Below are 18,563 nucleotides of genomic sequence, written 5' to 3'. Positions count from 1 at the left end.
TGCCTCACTCTAGGATTAATGAAGTATGATAGGAGGGGAAATTAATAGGTAAGCAAATATATTTACTTACCTTCATATTTCTTTTGTTTTCTTAGGTCTTATCATGGTTTTGGCTGGAGCCTCTGAATTTGATCCTCAATATAATAAAGATGCCACAAGCAGACCAACAGATAATATTCTAATACCTCAGGTTAGGCCATCTCCGAAATTCCTTAATAAGCATTTAGTTATTAAAGTCAATGCTTTCTTAAATGTGTATTTTTGAATAATTATTTTATTTACTCTAGCTAATCAGAGAAATTGGCAGCATTAATTTAAAGAAGAATGAACCTCCACTTACCTGTCCATATAGCCTGAAGGCCAGAGTTCTTTTACTGTCTCATCTTGCTAGAATGAAAATTCCTGAGACCCTTGAAGAAGGTATTTGTGATTCTACTTTCTGCAGGGTTTTAGTGATATGAAAGCAGTGGATTTAATTAGCCCTCATGGTGCAGTGTTTTCATCAGTTATTTTTTTCTCAAATAATTGTTCAAGGGCATTTTAAAAAGAAATCTGTATGCTACATAATTGCTTCACACAAGTACTTTGAAGATCTAAGATGTTACAGCAAATGTTAAAATTTAGTATTTCACAGTGAGGGAATATTCTATAGGAGAAATATTTAGTCAATTTCAGATTATGCAACAAGTCCTAATGAGTTTAAGAAAGGATTTTGTAATTTTTTGCGGAGGAGGAAAAAAATGGATTTCACAACAACAAATACCTGGATCAACTCCATTACTCCACCACCACCACCACCACCACTCTTTAATCTTTATTTAAAGCTGCTTAAGTACTTGAAGCCATCTGTTCTAATTAAGAGAAGAGCAGTAGACTAAGATAGCGGTGTTTTGAGGGATGTCATGAAACAGTGTCATCTCTTCTTCATTTGCATTATTTCAGTTGAAGTTTTAAAAGAAAGTATTCTTAGGGAATAAATGTTCTTTCTGAATTAACCCTCCTCCACCTTTTAAACCAATAATGTAATCAAATGCCTCTGAAACAAAGGCCAGTTGATGCTCAGTGATTGGTGATAGGATAGGTAGGATGCTTAAGATGGAATGAAGGAGCACTGTTTAAGCATTGTTATTAGAGTTGCAAGTTAATGAATAACTTTATTCCTAATGCTTTGTGCAGATATGAAGCCTGCATTTTAGCCAATTATCTAAGAAATAGGTAACAAAATTTTTTAGGTTGAGTATTAACCTAAAAATGGATGATCTTAATGGTTAACTATTATATGCAGAATAAATGCTGAGTCTTACCCCCACTCCTCCTCATCCTTCTCTTCTTCCTGCCTTCCTTTCTGTGCCTTTAGTTGACATTTTTCTCAATCTTAGCCTTTGAATTTATCCATAATTATACTCTTAGAAAGTTATGTGCACAAGAAGAAAATTACTAAAGTTCTTAAATATAGTAAGATTAAGTTAAAAATTAGTCTGTTTCCAAAACAAAAAAAAGGTAAGGGGTTAATTAATAAAGCCCACCACCATAATATTAAAAATTTGCATTCAAAACACTACTCAGAGTTAGGGTTTTCTGACTGATTTGTGGCATATTTCTACCTATTAGACACTCATGCATTCAACCTGTAAAATTCTGAGGTCATATGAGATGTTTGTAGGATACCTTAAATTTGGTATTAGTTTTTGGGCTATAAAGGTAGAATGATTTGCCAGGTTTTCTGTTGTTTTGCAGATCAGCAATTTATGCTGAAAAAATGCCCTTCCCTACTTCAAGAAGTGGTTAATGTAATCTGCCAACTAATAATAATGGCTCGGAGTCGTGAAGGTGAGGAGAAGATATAATTAATTACGTTGTACTTTTTTTTGCAAGCATATGCAGGTTATATCTCATAGTTATAAGACTTTGTGGGTACTTAACTATAATTCTGTCTCTAGGTTGAATCAGCTTTCCTAGTTTTATTTATGGGTTTTTCTTATTTCTTATATTTCCCATTATGTAAATGTTTATCACAACTTATATTTTAAATTTATTTTTTTTGTATTTTATTCTTTATTGTTATTTATTGTTTGCAAAGATTTAAAATATCCTTTACCTTCCTCTGATTATTTTTAGAGTCAGGTTATTCTGTATTTTAACATTGAGTTTAAAATAATTCCTTAAGTTATGTAATGATGATTCATCTGACATGTATTTTGCATGAAGGGCAAGAGGGCTCAGGGAGTTTGTGGTCAGCAATGGAAAGGGAGAGGGGCTCATAAAAAAGGAGGCAGCGGTTGTGGTTTGTTATTATGGATGGTGTCAGTTCTTGGCATGGTGCCAGTATGTTCTTGATACTGATAATATCTGATAATTTACTGTTTTTGGAGGTCATATAAATAATTTTTATGTTAAATCAATGGTTGCTGGCTAATGTTCATTTGGCGAAGTTTGTATGTATATATTTTGTATTTTATCCAGTAACTTTTAAAGGAAAATCAACACTGTGATTTTAAAATTTGGAGGGTTAAGGATGTTCACATAAATCTTATTTTTGTCATGAATTGTATCTTCCTGAACATATAAAAAGTCCAGCCCTGTTTTTTCTTTTCCTCCTATTCTTTCTAAGAAAGGGAGTTTCGTGCTCCAACTTTGGCATCCCTAGAAAACTGCATGAAGCTTTCTCAGATGGCTGTGCAAGGCCTCCAGCAGTTTAAGTCTCCCCTTCTGCAGCTCCCTCACATTGAAGAGGACAATCTTAGAAGGGTTTCTAATCATAAAAAGGTAATTCTTTGTACTTCAGAATTCGTTTGAAGCAGTTTGTCTTGTCACTTAAAGATAGCATGAGTGAAAGTCTTCTATTAGGAATGGTTATTATGAATTTCTTAGCTTTAGAATATCTTAAATGTTCTACATCTATCCCTCAAGTGGTTCTGTTAACATTTTCTTGACTAGGTAACTGTTTAATATCTTACAACTACAAGTGATTTTACTATGCGGTCAGTGCCTTTATAGCAGTTAACACTTTGTTCTTTATATTATGTTACTAAAAATACATGTACCAAGTAAAAAATGCACTGTATACTTTCCAGTGATTTTATATGCGGCTTAAATGTTGGGTGATGGTTTTTGGATTTAATATGAATAGAATACGTTTTCAAAAATAAGTCAATCAGCCCTGGCCAGTTAGCTCATTTGGTTAGAGCATTGTGCCAACACGCCAAGGTTGTGGGTTTGGTCCCCAGTCAGGGCACACACGAGGAGCAACCAATGAATGCAAACATAACTAGGTGGAACAGCTCTCCCCTCTCCTTCCCCTTTCCTCTCTCTCTAAATTAAAAAAAAAAACTAACTAAAAAAATAATTAAAGATAATTCTTATTTAGAAAATATAGTTTATAGTAAAAACATGAAAAATGAAAAACAAGAAAATATGAGAAAACACTGAATGAAATTGTAATTTTGTAGGAGATTTTAACATTACTTTGAATGTGCTAGACAAAATAGGCAGAAGATGGACATTAGATTTGATAGTATATTAAGGTAGAAGTAGTAAATGTATTTAAGAAATCTGCATCAGACTTCTGTTTTCAAGTAACTGTTATGCTTATAAATTTGATCAGATTTTAAGTCATAAATGAAAGTATCAGAATTCAAAAGCAGGCATTTCATATGCCTCATGATCTAATCTGTGCCTGTGAAAGTAAAATTAATAACTAGCACCAAACAATTGAAAATTAAGATTACCCTCCTAAGTATCCATTTAGCCAAGGTGGATATTACTGTAATAATGGACACTGTATGTAGAAAGTAACAAAAATGAGAGTATTCTGTAGTAGAACCTTTAGGGTACAGTTGTACTTGGAGATAAATTCATACTCTTAAAGGTTTTTATCATTAAAATTGAAAATAAAGGTGAATGAACTGAGCACATCAAATAACAACAGTTGTTGCTTGGGTCAAGATTCTAAATGAATATTGTTTTTTTCTATTTCTTTTTTTTGGATATTTATTTTTTTTAATTAAAAAACTTTTATTTAATTTTTATTGTATTTTTTCTGTTACCACTTAGTCCCCTTATACCCCTCTCCCCCCTATTTTTTCTAATTAAAAAAAACCCTGTATTAACTTTGTAATTAAAAAATCCTAAATTTAAATTTCTTTGGAGAAAAGGGTCATGAAATGGTATAAAGTTTTATTTGCTGCTTTGAAATATATATAAAATTTTAACATTTTTCTCTACATTTTTGGATTTTGTCTTAAGTAAACATACTAATAATTTTTCTTTATGGAAAGTTTTATGACTTGAAGATTTATTTTCTTTCTCTCTTTTTCAATTCAGTATAAAATTAAGACTATCCAGGATTTGGTGAGTTTAAAAGAAGCAGATCGTCGTAGTCTACTACATTTCCTTGAAGATGAAAAATATGAAGAGGTTATGGCTGTTCTTGGGAGTTTTCCTTATGTGACTATGGACATAAAGTCACAGGGTAAGTGGGAGGTTCCTCTGTGGAACACTGCTTCCCTTTTGATAGAATGGCTCTTGTTTATTTGACTCAGGGTTCTCAAAACACTTCATGTAATAATACAACTTTTATAATTAAAACTTTGCAGAACTGCAGTTACCTGTCAGATTTACTGTGATGGAAAATGATATATACTAACAGTTTTGAGAACACTAATAGAGTCCTACTTTTATTATTCTTATAATAGGATTAAGTTTGAGGGCTCTGCTGTAGTTCAACTTTCAGGAATATCTTAACTTTTCAAAGAATGAGAGTTCCAGATATAATGAAAGATACTTAAAGTATATCTGTTGTTAGTGTGAAAAACACATCTGTTGTTAGTGTGAAAAACACAGGTGCTTAGTTCTAAAATTAATTTTAAAGACCCAACTTATTTATGTTAAATAAGCCTTTAAAATTACCATGTTCTCTGCTATATTACATGTGTTTTTCTTGACTTCACTGCTATCTTTATTTTTGCTTGGAGTGAAAAAAGTAGAGATTTTTTTTTTTTACCTACGTAATTGCCCTGTTTGTTCCCACTTTAGTATCTGAATGATATCATAGAATGACAGAATTAGAGATTATCTGCTCCATTTCTTCATTGTGGCATTGTTCCGAGCTTTGACGTGTTGTACTAGGTTACTGTTTTGGTAATGTTCTTGTGGGGTCAGGAATAAAAGATGCGTTAGGAATGGTTGCTGCCTTTAAACGGCTGATAGTCTCATTGGAGAAATAGGCCATAAACATAGGATTAAAGCAAGGAGTCATAGGCTAAGTCTTAAGTGAATGACACAAACACTGTGCACTTACTCACTCAGCAAATATTGAGTGACTCTCCTTCAGGGTGCTGGGGAGCAGTGGTTAAGACAAAGCCTCTGCCTTATTGAGTTTGCATTCTAATTGGAATTGAGGAAATTAATGGCTCCCAAAGATTGGGTGTTCAAGAAGGCAAGGTAAATAGCATTCTGGCTTCACTTTATCTGGCATGTGGGATACATGTAGTGAACACTGGGGCTTCTTTGATGGGGAGTTAGTAATTTCCTTGTGGGTCCATGAGTTTTCAAACATTGCAAACATAAAAGTTTATTCAGGACCATAATAATTTAATCAGAAGCCACTCAAAAATCTAGTTTGGGACTGAAGAGATAGTCTTTGATATATCAAGGGTTATAAAAATACATGCTGCTTAAAAAACTGTTTGAGATATTTTTTATTACATGTGTAAGTAAAGTGAGATTACTCAGTCTCAGTGCAGATCATTAGGATGTGTTTCATTCCATAGTATTTCGTATAGACAATTTATTTTATATTTTTACAGTGCTGTCCAAATGTGTAATATGAGTACGGTCATTAATGGAGGGAGAGTAGAAGAATGACAGAAGCAGGAAAAAGGGGTATCTGCTTGATCCAGTGCTGGAGATGGTGGATCCCTTTTCCCACATTTCTAGAGGATACGTAGAATTTCTTGTAGGCTCTTCTTCACTTTTATGCATCAAAAGGCAGGTAGACATTGTTAGAGCTGTTAATTCATGTGCAGTGCTCACGCACATACAACTTTGCTGTGTGGATAAATATGTAGTTCAGATTTTATTTGGGGTAAAGGAGGCTTCCAGGTCTCCTTTCCAAGAAAGGGTATTGCAGCCTTTTTTGATGCCCAGCTGTTGCACCTCATAGCCAATATGGGAGATGGCAGTTAGAGTTGTTGGAGGACATTCTTCTCCAACTGCTTGTGTCGCTGCAGGCCAGAACAGAGTAGGCTCGTCCAAATCTACGTAAAATAAACACAGCAAACTTAGAAAAACCTGTAGGCAGAAATGCATACTGAAGAAAACATTTATAGATAAAATCTGGAGGAAAAATTAGTTATATCTACATTTGATGGAAGATAATGTTTGTTAAGTTATTTAATGTTTATTTTAATGTGATTTTAATATTAAATTTATTATTAGACTTTGGGGCTGTATGGCAAACATATGTATAGCAAGACATAATTGCAAAAACATTGCAAAAATATTTTTAAAAATATAAACAATATTTTGAAGTTCTTCCCTTAAAAATAAATCCTTTTGATGTGGCTTGAAAAGCTAGCTTTGATTATTTTTTTCTGATAGGCACTGATCATACAGGTAAAATATTGGGTATGTAAGGTTTGCACAGTTTAATAGAGTGACACAATCCTATTTCCAATATCACTATGAGAGAAAACTATGGTGTTGTAGTCCTCACATTGTACTTTGTTTTTAAAAACCTGGATTTGAAACTTGGCATTGCTAGTTTAGCCATTCTGTCACTGTAGGCATTTTACTTTATCTCTGAATCTCAGTTTATTCTTTAAAGTAGAAGTAATAATCTATCATAAAGCCTGTTTAAGGATTTAAATGAATACATTGCCAAAGGCATCTACTGGAGAACCTTATGCAGAGTAGACAGTTGCTAAATTATTTTTTATTGAATAAGTTTGAAACACAGTATATATGACATGCTGAAGTACCAAATTCATTTTGGTAAGTTAAATTTTGTTTGTGTTGACATAGGGTTTAATTTGGATTTTTTACTCAGTTTTCCTTTCATCTTACAGTATTGGATGATGAAGACAGCAACAACATCACAGTAGGATCTCTAGTTACAGTTTTGGTTAAATTGACAAGGCAAACAATGGCAGTAAGTAATCTGTATTTTTATGCTTTAAGTTGTGTATTATTTAATCTGTGTCACCACAATACATTCATTCATTCATTTACTTAAATATATTTTATGGATTATGCTACTACAGTTGTCCCAGTGTTCCCCCCTTTACTCCCCTCAGCCTGGTACCTCCAGTCCCTCCAGCATTCTCCCCACTGACTACCCCAGTTCATGTCCATGAGTCGTGCATAAAGTTCTTTGGCCTCTCTATTTCCTAATCCTGTTCTTAACATCCCCCTGCCTATTTTGTACCTTCCAATTTATGCTTCTTACTTAATTCCTGCACTTTTTCTTTCCCAATTCTCGGTCTTCCCCCTTCCAGCTGATAACCCTCCAAGTGATCTCCATATCTATGATTCTCTCCCTGTTCTGGTTATTTGCTTAGTTTTTTAAGATTCAGTTGTTGATAATTGTGAGTTTGTTGCCATTTTAATGTTCATAGTTTTGATCTTCTTTTTCTTAAATAAGCCCCTTTAACATTTCATGTAATTAATGGCTTAGTGATAATGAACTCCTTTAACTTTTCCTTGTTTGGGAAGCACTTTATCTGCCCTTCGATTCTGCATGATAGCTTTGCTAGATAGAGTACTCTAGGTTGTAGGTCCTTGCTTTTCCTCACTTTGAATACTTCTTGCCAGTCCCTTTTAACCTGCAAAGTTTTCTTTGAAAAATCCACTGATAGTCTTATGGGAACTCCATTGTAGGTAACACTCTGCTTTTCTCTTGCTGTTTTTAAGACTCTCTCCTTATCTTTAACCTTTGTCACATTAATTATGATGTGCTTTGGTGTGGTCCTCCTTGGAGCCATCTTGTTTGGGACTCTGTGCTTCCTGGACTTGGATATCTATTTCCTTCACTATTAGGGAAGTTTTTTTTTCATTATTTTTTCAAATAAGTTTTCAATTTCATGCTCTTCTTCCTCTTCTCCTTCTGGCACCCTTATGATTTGAATGTTGGTACATTTGGAGATGTCCCGGAAGCTTCTTCGACAGTCCTTGTCTTTTCTAATGCTTCTTTCTTCTGGCTGTTTCTATTGAATGCTTTTTTCTTCCTTATGTTTCAAATTGTTGATTTAATTTTGGGCTTCATCCCCTCCACTGTTGGTTCCCTGTAGATTTTTCTTTACTTCACTAAATGTAACCTTCATTTCTGCCTGGGTCTTTTTTATGCTGTTGCTATACTCAATGAGTTCTTTTAGCATCCTTATAAATAGTATTTTGAACTCTGCATCTGATAGGTTGGTTATCCCCATTTTGTTTAATTCTTTTTCTGGAGTTTTGTTCTGTTCTTTCATTTGGGTCATATTTCTTCGATTCCTCAATTTGGCAGCCTCCCTGTGTTTGTTTCTATGTATTAGGTATAGGTGCTTTGATTCCTTATCTTAGTAGTATGGCTTGTTGTAGAAGAGCAGACCTATAAATTGTGTGGTGTGGAGCCTTAGGTCACCAGGGCGAGGTAACCTGTTTCACCAGTCTGGGGCTCTGTGTGGGGGCAGGCCTTGGAGAGGGGACAGTGCTGCTGCCTGGCTTCCAGTAGTTTGCCTGGGAGGAAGCTGTCTCCTAGCACTCGCCCTGTTTCTAGTCACTTCACTTTCTCTCTGTATGACTCCTGTGCCATTCCAGCTATTGCTCTGGTGCTGAATCCCAGAAGGGGTGGGTCTGTGTAAATCCTAAGTCGATGCGGGCCCTTTAAGAGGAGTCCCCCAAGAATCTGGCAGTTTCTTCCACTGCCCCAACCCCCACTGGTTCTTACCTTCGGAAATTATGGGGATTTATCTTCCTGGTGCTGGAACCCTGGGCTGCTGGGGGGGTCTGATTGGTGTCAGGATCCCTGGCTCCTGAGGTATCCCTCCTGATTTTTATTCACCATATGTGAATGTGGGGCTAGTCATTCACTGCCTTTCTGTGCCTCTTCACCTCTCTCCATGTCTCTGCCCCTCTTACCCGCCTGGATGAATGTGGCTTCTTTAAATCCTGATGGTTTAATTTTCTGATGGTTCTGGGTGATATTTGTTTTGTAGTCTAGTTTTAATTTTTTCTGTAGTTGTGTGGGGAGGTTAAGTGTGTTTATCTACGCCTCCGTCTTGACCAGAAGTTCCAATAAATGTAGTAAAAAGAAAAAAGTTATGTTTTAAGGCTTTTATATTTAATTTCTCATTTTAAGTTATACATTCCCAAATCAAAACTATTGAGTAGCAGAATTGAATTTTGCAAGTTTTTTTAGTTGTTTTGAAATTTTAAATGAACTCTCATAGTTTTTCACATTAGTTATCACCCACACAAAAAAACTTGCAAAATAGATTATTTCTTCATGTGGTGATTTAATTCTTTATAAAATATTACAATAACAGTGATATAGGTATAGTTCTTAAACTTGAAAGTGGTATACAGAAGTCATTGTTGATTATTATTGAGAATTTTACCACCTACTCCTTTTTAGTCAATTCTTTAGAGAATTTACTCCCTTTTATTTTTTTATTTATAAAATTAAAAATTATAATGAAATTAACTTTTTTCTAATGTGAGAAGTTCACCCTGAGGAAAAAATTCAGGCAGTGCAGAAAAGTATAGGAAGAAATTAACATCACCTAAAATCCTATCATTCTGAGATGATCAGTTCTGAAACTCATGCCTTTAGATATCCTAATGCATGAATATCCATGGTTACGTGATGTTTTTATCACGAATCCGTTCCTCACTCCCATCCCTCAGGAAACCCCTTGTCAGCCCCCAGTGACTAGAATTCAGTCTCATGTATATCCTTTCATATGTTTCTCCATGGAGGGGTGTGTGTGTGTGTATGGTATTTTCCTCATTCTCTTTGATTAAATCCAGTCATGTATGTGTTATCTGCATCTTGTTTTTCTGTTTTTATTACCTATTTATATTACTTCCCGAGTTGTAACTCTAGTTATAACTTGTTTTTAATAGACTTATGTCTATTAAAATAGACATAACTTAAACTAACTTAAAATAGTATTTTAAGTTAGTTTATTCAACTAGTAGTAGATTTTAGCCTGTTCTGCTCTGGGGTCTGTGAGCATCTATGGAAAATGTCTACTGCATTTAAACCCCACATCTAAAACCTGTGGTAGGAAAAGCATCTTTTGTAGTAGGGTATATCAAGTCAAAAGCTGTTGAATTTTATGGTATCAAGTGGTAAGGGAGCATTCGTGTCATGGGTTCTGGATGAGAGGTACCTCCTGGGAGAAGAGGAAACTATGCCAGGGGTCAGGATTGGGTTTAGAATCTAAATTTGTATTGCCTACATGCTTGGGAATTTCCAGCTTGAGAAATGAACAAAAAAATCAGTCTTGGGCTGTTGATACTCTGGAATAACTGGCAGAAGAAAAGACAAAACTGCTCTGGCTGAAGGGAAAGAATCAAGTATTCATTGTTCAATTCTTGTATGAACTGTATCTCAGAGGAATTAACCATTACAACCCAGTAATAAATGAAGAAATGAGGCAGAGATGATAGAATTAGACTAGGAGTGGCAAGTTTTTCTATAAAGGTCCAGGTGGTAAATGGTTTAGGTGTTCTAGGCCACATCATCTCTGTAGCAACTACTGAACTCACAAATTGGCATGATTGTGTTATACAACTTTGTTTAAAAAGCAGGGAGTGGAACACAGCTTGCTGACTCCTGGATTAGGCTGACAGTTTAGAGCCTAACAGTTGTTAACTATTTTTACTTGTTAGCTTTAATAATTCCAGGAAGTTTATTGAACACAACCCACATCACTCATCATTTTCTTGTATAGATTCTTACTGGAATTTAATGTTAAGTGTACTGATTTTAAATGGATTATATGGTGGATGGTATGTGGATTGTCTTGGTGTTCCACTTCTTAGTTACAGACCCAAAGAGCAATATCACTGACAATAATGAATGAACTAATATTGGTCACATGTTTTCATGTTATAATGAAAATAATGTAACATTCGCATTTTTATAACATTAAAATAGTCATGTCTGGTTATTAGAATAAAAGTAAAAATTTAAATTATAAAATATTTTTGAGTTTATAATGAGTTGACATATCTTAAGTTATTGTATCTGTACATTTCAGTAGAGTGTACTTTTCAAAAATATTCAGGACAGATGTGAGATATTTCAGAGGTAATGTCTGAATTTTCATTTAGTAATTGCTAAATTTGCACATGTTTATCATTTAGTGATTGCTTCAGCGTCCTGTCCTCCTAACCCATTTTCTCCAATTTAAAAACTTACTGGTAATATATTTTGGAAGATTGTTTTGCTTATCTGAAAGATAAATACAGGTTGACAGACTTTATAGTTTTCTTCTCATTACTTGTAGGAAGTATTTGAAAAGGAGCAGTCCATCTGTGCCGCAGAGGAACAGCCAGCAGAAGAAGTGGTAAAAACTTGAGTCTTCTTACCTATCTTTCTTGGTGACAGAAATACTTTGTTTCGTTCTCTGACTGATTTATATTGCTGCAGTATAATCATTCAGTTTAAGAAAATATTTAGTTTAGCCATTTTCATCTAAAAGTTAGCAGGACTCCCAAATGAAACAATTGCTATGATTTCTGAGTGTGTGTTTTTGTGTGTTATGATTTACAGCAAGTTGATCCTAATAAGAACAGGACAAAAGGAGGATGGCAACAGAAGAGTAAAGGACCCAAGAAAACCACTAAATCAAAAAAAAAGAAAATTGTAAAAAAAAAACCTATACCTGTGCCCTTATCACAATCAAAGCAGCAGAAACAAAAGCAAGCAAATGGAGTCATTGGGACTGTAAGTTTATTATTGTTATTATGTAATTATCTTTTTTGCGGTATACCATAAACTAAAATATTTCAACCTTATTGTTAAGCTCCTGAAGTTTTACAGATGTATGTACTCATGATACCCAGATCAGACATAAATCCTTACCAGTACCCTAGAAAGCTCTCTCGTGCCATTTTCAATCAGTGACCCTTCCATCCACCTTCTTACCCTCCCCCGTATTCTGTTATTACCATAGATTAGCTTTGCCTGCTCTTAAACTTCATGTAAATGGAATTAAGTTTGGCTGCCTTGATTCAACATCATGTTTGTGATATTCATTTGTCTTGAGTGTAGCAGCAGTTCATTTCCGTGAGTGTGTGTGTGTTGGTGTGTGGTATTCCGTTGTATGAATATACCACAATTTATCTATCTGTTCTGTGGTAAAGGTGCTATGCTTATTCTTGTGCATTTCATTTTGTGGACATTTTTCTTGGGTATGTAGCTAGCAGTAGATTGCTGGTCATAAAACTGGGTGTATGTTTAGCTTGTGAAAGAGCCCATTTTTGCAAGTTGTACCATTTCATACTCCTGCCAGCAAATAATGAATCCAGTTGTTCCACATCCTCACCAATGTTTGGTTTTACCAGTCTTTTTTATTTTAGCCACTGTGATAGATCTGTTGTAGTCTCTCTTCGTGTGTGATTTTTACTTGTATTTACCTGATTACTAATGATGGTTAGCGCCTATTCATATGCTTACTGGTCATTTGGATCTTCTTTTTTTTTCTGTTGGGCTGTTTGTCTTATGGATTTTTAAGATTCCTTTCTATATTCTGGATATGAGTCCTTTTTCACTCTTCATGGTAGATTTTGGTGGTTCTTAATTTTAATGAAGTCTATTTCATCAGTCTTTTATGGTTCTTTTGTGTCCTGTTTGACATTTCTGCCTCTCAAGGACATAGAGATATTTTTCTGTTTTCTTTTACAAGTATTGTTTTACTTGTTGTATTTAGCACTATGATATATCTTCAATTAATTTTTATGGGTAGTGTGAGATAGGGTTTATGGACCACTTCATTCTAGCACCATTTGCTGAGAATATCATACGTTCCTGTCTGAATTGCAATGGTGATTTGCTGTAAAACAAGTTACTATAATAGTGTATGTGCAGGTGTGTTTATGGACTCTCTACTCCATTTCACTGGTTATTTGTCTATTCTTGTGCCAATATCATGCTGTCTTAATTATGATAGCCTTATATTAAGTCTTGAAATATGTTAGTGTAAGTCATCAAACTCTTATTCACTACTTCAAATTGTCTTGACTATTTAGGTCCTTTGCATTTCAAGCTAAATTTTTGAATAAGCTTGACAATTTCCATTAAAAAAATCTGCTGCGATTTAGACTGGTATTGCACTGGCTCTATGTTTCAGTATTGGAAGAATTCACATGTTAACAGTACTGAGTTTTTTAATTCATAATCATGGTTTATCTTTATTAATTTGGGCCTTTAATTTTTCTCGGCAGTTTTTGGTAATTTCCAGTGGCAGAGCTGTGGTTCATCTTTCATTAGATATACTCCTAGGTATTTGATGCTTTCTAGTGCTGTTGCTTCAATTAACATTTAGAAAAATCATTCTGCAATTTTAATTGCTGATGTAGAAAAATAAAGTTGCTTTTTAAACATTGATTTTGTATCAAGATGGCTTGATGAATTAATAATTCTAACCACTTGTAGATATTTTTAAAAAGATTGTCTGCATACATAATTATGCCATCTGGGAATAAAGACAGTTTTGCTTTTTTTTTTTTTTTTATCTTATATGCTCTTTCTTCCTTTCTGTCATAATATGCTGGCTAGAACTTTCCGTGTAATGTTGATTAGAAGTGAAGATGGTGACTACCCATGTCTCCTTACTGACTTCAGGGAGAACGCAAACATCATTTTACTACGAAGTGTGATGATGTTAGCTCTAGGGGTTTTGTAGATATTTTTTTAACAATGTAAGGAAGTGTTCCCCTCTGTTTCCAAGCTGAGAATTTTTATGAACAGATACCAAATTTATTAAATGCTTTATCTCCATCTGATGAGATGATTGTATAATAATTCTCCTTTCTGCTAATATGGCAAATTATATTAATGCGTTAAAAAATTTTAAACAACCATTGTGTTACTGGAACAAATCTCATTTGTCATAATGTAGTATCCTTTTTTATAGATATCTGGACTTGATAATTTTTTTTATGATTCCTAAATCTTTTTATGAGAAAATATTAGTTTATCATTCTTCTTTTGTATTGGATTTATGCTGGCCTCGTGAAACAAGTTAGGAAGTGGTCTCTCTTTTTCCTGGAAGAATATGTGTAAGATTGGATTTGTTTCCTTCTTATTTGGAAGAATTATGTAGAGAAGCCATCTGGGCTTAGAGTTTTTAAAAAGGATTTAGTTACAGAGTTTTTGTCTTCAACATATCCTACTTTTTTTCTTATATCAGTTTTCATAATTGTGTTTTTCAAGTAATTTGTCCATTTCTTCTTGAGTTATCAACTTTATTGACATAAAGCTGTTTATAATCTCCTTTATTTTTAATATCTTTTGGATCTGTAGTTACACCTCTTTTATTCCTAATATGGGAAATTTGTGTTCTGTATCTTTTTTTCCTCTGGTGAGTTATTTTTGTCTAATAACATTTATCAATTTTATTAATCTTTTCAAAGAACCAACTTTTGGTTTTGTTTGGGTTCCCCTTTTGTGTATCTGCTTTCTCTTTGATTTCCGCTCTATTTTATTTCTACTTTCTTTGCATTTAATTTGATGGGGGTTTTTTTCTTGCTTTTTGAAATGGACTAGTAAGTATTTTGTCTGGGATATTGGCTTTCCTTACTGCATTGTACTCTGAGTCATAGAAGATAATATTAAACTCCCATAATAGTACTTTTCTATAAACTTCCTATTTTCCTTGAACAACCTTAGTCATTGCGGCAGTATACATTGCAAATGGGAATAAAATATCTTTATTTTACCGTCTATGAAGAATGAGTAAAATAGGTAACAACAGATAGATAAGCCAAATGTTAAAAGCTTTCAGTCTGGCTTTTACATATTTATAAATAAGAATGTTTATAATTCTCTAAAATTCTCTATGAATAGTGAAATTATAATTTGAACTAGTTAAGTTACCATCGGGGACTCAGAGTGATACAGTCGTTGAGATACTCAGAATTTTTTTGGTTGCTTTTTCCTTTTAGGAAGCTGCAGTAAAGGAAGATGAAGAAGAAGTTTCTGATAAAGGCAGTGATTCTGAAGAAGAAGAAACCAATAGAGACTCCCAGAGTGAAAAAGAGGATGGTAGTGACAAAGACTCTGATAGAGAACAAGATGAAAAGCAAAACAAAGATGATGAAGCAGTAAGACTTACTTTTTAAAAATTTTTTTATGTAATTTTATTTTATTTTTTTTATTGTTCAAGTACAGTTGTCTTCATTTTTCCCCCACAACTCCCCCCTGTCCCCCCTCCCCACCTCCCCACCTCCCACACTCAGTCTTACCCCCTTTGGCTTTGTCCATTTGTCCTTTATACATGTTCCTTGATGACCCTTTTCCTTTCTCCTGCTATCCCTTCCCCCTCCCCTGTGGTCACTGGCAGTTTGTGAGGCAAATACACATTGATGTTTCCTTCTCATTCTCCTTCCCTTTCTCTGAAAACAAATAAATAAAATCTTTTAAAAATCTTTTAAAAAAAATAAAGACTTACAGATTTAAATAATTAGAATTATACCTCTGATGATAGTTTTGGTTTTTGTTATTGTTTATTTGCTTGCTTGCTTGTTGCTTGTCAGTTTGCCTCCAGTATATTTTATAATCCTGTATTGCTTTGTAAGACTCTTTTTGAGGAATAGTGGTCAGAATTGTAAAGAAAAATAGTTTCTAACAAGGATTGGAAATCCTAATTTTCTTAAAGCTGAAATTGCTAAGTGGATTAACACCTAGGTTGAGATATAGTCAGTTTGGTCTTTCAAAGCAATTTCTAGTGCTGGAGATGCCTCTGGAAGCATGAGTAAGGAAAAATGGGTTATGAAATAGGTAGCATTTCACTTGGAAGAGTTTCTCAAAAGTTCAATGTAATGTTTAGGGTAAAGAAACATTACTGTGAACTGTAATGTCAAGAGGTTGGTTAAAGGGAAAAGCTAACATTTTTAGAATGCCACCTTGTTTCAAGAGGTATATAAGACATGGAAGAGGAAGGAATCTTTAAGCACTTAAAATTGTGAGAGTAGAGAATAGAAAACAGAATCTCATGTCATGGCAATAAGGTGCATATGATTTGTGGTAGGACACTAGAAAGAATATTTGGTGGACAAATAATGAAGTTCCCTGCAAATGAACTTCTGAACTGATCAGCTGGTCCCTTTATGTTTGTGGTGTTCTTTTTGACTGGGACATCGATCCAAAATGACCCTTGTGGTTTAGGAGAGAAAAAGAGATCCCTGAATAATCTCTGAGACAAAAGCAGAGGCCAGAAAAAAGTAAAAAGTAAAGGGCAGAGAATAAAAGTAAAGGAAATAAAGTACCTGCCATTGGTGAAAAAATAAGGATGGCTGTTTTTACAGCTACTGGCTTTTCACTGTTTTTGTATTTTGGGAATTAAGTTATAGCCAAAAAATTAAAACCTAGCAAAGAAATTATCCCCAGCCTCCTTGCTTTGTGAAGGAGTTGACGTATTCCTTTTTGAGCCAATTAGGGTTGGTAGAGGTGACTCTCAGGGTTTTAACAGACTAGTTGCTTTAGATAACCAAAACTACATTCAATTGACAACAAATTATACAAGTAATATAATTATTATCTGTCACATTGCAAGCATTGCATTAGATGACAAATATGAAATAGTTTTTCCCTTGAATGATGGTAGGGTAGTGGGCAAGGCAGATAAATAAACGTTACAGTACAAAAGAAATCATGCTCATTTAATGTAAGGTGCAGTGATAGCACAAAGGGAGGGGGATTTGTGGAACTCAGGAGCTCATACTTTAGGCATTAGATGCTCCTGAAAGAATAATGAGTAGGAATTTGCCATTATTCAATTGGTAGAGAAAGGGGAAAACAAAAATCAAAAAGGGTTTAGCAGGAGTGCAGTAGCTTTGTGAGTTCAGCGAAGTCTAGGAAGTGTGAGATGACTAGACTGAAGAGTGCTAGGTGGAAGGCAGCGACAGGAGACCAGATCATGAAGGGCTGTGTAGTCATCTAACTGGGTTAGATTTGATTTATAAAAAGAAGTGCTGTAAGTTTTGAGCAGGGAAATGATTAGAGTGTGCAGCTAAACCTAGCAGTAGTTAGCATTATTGGAACGATAGCTAGAAAAAGATAGAAACTCCTCAAATGATCAAAAACATACTTGATTTCAAATATTTAATTTTTATTTTACTAGGAGTGGCAAGAATTACAACAAAGTATACAACGAAAGGAGAGAGCTCTACTGGAAACCAAATCAAAGATCACGCATCCTGTTTATAGTTTGTACTTCCCCGAGGTGAGTTATACAGGGCCCACTCTTTCCCTTATTCTGTTTACTTTCTCTCAGGCCTTTCTCGGTTGCCATTTCTCTCTCTGTGGTGGGTACTGGCTCAAAGGACACATTTTTGAAGAATATATTTTGATATGAATTGTGTTTAGCAAATGTGTTTAAAAAGTGGATTGTTAACTTTTAAATAATTTTTGTGGTTTTCTGTGCTTTATTTTTTGTGTGCCAGGTTACTAAGGGTTGTGCTTTGTGATGATTTTTTTCATTAGCAGTTCAGGCAGCTAATCATATAAATGTATATTTTGGCTCTATGTGGCTGTTGTGAATCTCTCACTTCTATCAAGTTTTAAATAGGATGACAAGTTCTTAAATTTGTCCCATGAGCTTTCTCTGAGGGTCCTTTACTGGCCACCTGGAGCCACTAGACATGTCCTGGGCCCAGTAACTGCCCCAGCCATGGGGATCGTGGGACCAGCTAAGTTCAGTAAGAGCTGAGCCTGGCTGAGCCCCTAGCTCAGGACAGATCATCACAGTGCTGTTTGTTCCCTTGTCCTTGTTTACTTGGTGATTGTGGCCTGCTCAACTTTTGATCTCCTTGATAGGCTGTGTTTGTCTTTCAAATGAATTTGGGATTGGCTTGACATTTCACTTTCATGGCTGACTCTGTCTGTGGCTAGAGGTCAAGAACTGTTGCCTCAGTTCAGCAAAGCAGTTCCACAGACTGCCTCACAGCTTTGCCACAGAACCTTCTGTTTACCACTCATGTTTGGCAGGTGATTCCATGTACACATCTGCTTGTGCTCTAGAATGTCAACCCGGAGTTGCTGGGGGCTGCTGAAAGCAAATCCTAAGTAATTTGGCTTTCCTAATAATAAATGAGCGGCTCTGCACAGACTGTTGTTTTGACTTGGAGAGACATCAGCCCAGGATTCCATCTTAAAGCACCTGCTGATCTTCTGGCGTGTCCTGAGCATTAGCCCATCTGTTAGGGGCATTTTGCCCATTGCACTGGTAGTCTGCCAACACCAGGGCTCCTGAAATCAAGTGAATAAATTCCACTCAGTGATGGGTTTTTTAAAGTGCCATGGGATTCTATAAGCTGCATAATTTTTATCTTTGTAATAGTTTCGTTTTAGG

At 34.9% G+C, this 18,563-nt stretch overlaps 1 protein-coding gene across 1 annotated transcript in view; it reads left to right on the top strand.

Moving 5' to 3' along the window:
• The window catches only part of SEC63 (SEC63 homolog, protein translocation regulator), a 75,502-nt gene that overhangs the window by 41,928 nt on the left and 15,011 nt on the right, over positions 1-18,563 (top strand). The window contains exons 9-18 of the mRNA XM_028508516.2: positions 96-190; positions 288-420; positions 1,738-1,830; positions 2,612-2,766; positions 4,324-4,471; positions 7,068-7,150; positions 11,496-11,555; positions 11,762-11,935; positions 15,157-15,315; positions 17,334-17,435. Of these exons, the coding sequence (XP_028364317.1) occupies positions 96-190; positions 288-420; positions 1,738-1,830; positions 2,612-2,766; positions 4,324-4,471; positions 7,068-7,150; positions 11,496-11,555; positions 11,762-11,935; positions 15,157-15,315; positions 17,334-17,435 (1,202 nt within the window). The remainder of the gene's footprint in view (positions 1-95; positions 191-287; positions 421-1,737; positions 1,831-2,611; positions 2,767-4,323; positions 4,472-7,067; positions 7,151-11,495; positions 11,556-11,761; positions 11,936-15,156; positions 15,316-17,333; positions 17,436-18,563) is intronic.

Source organism: Phyllostomus discolor, chromosome 4 (assembly GCF_004126475.2).
Source record: "Phyllostomus discolor isolate MPI-MPIP mPhyDis1 chromosome 4, mPhyDis1.pri.v3, whole genome shotgun sequence".
Lineage (NCBI taxonomy): Eukaryota > Metazoa > Chordata > Mammalia > Chiroptera > Phyllostomidae > Phyllostomus > Phyllostomus discolor.
Note: the sequence above shows the minus strand (reverse complement) of the source record. Positions and strands in the feature narration are given on the sequence as shown.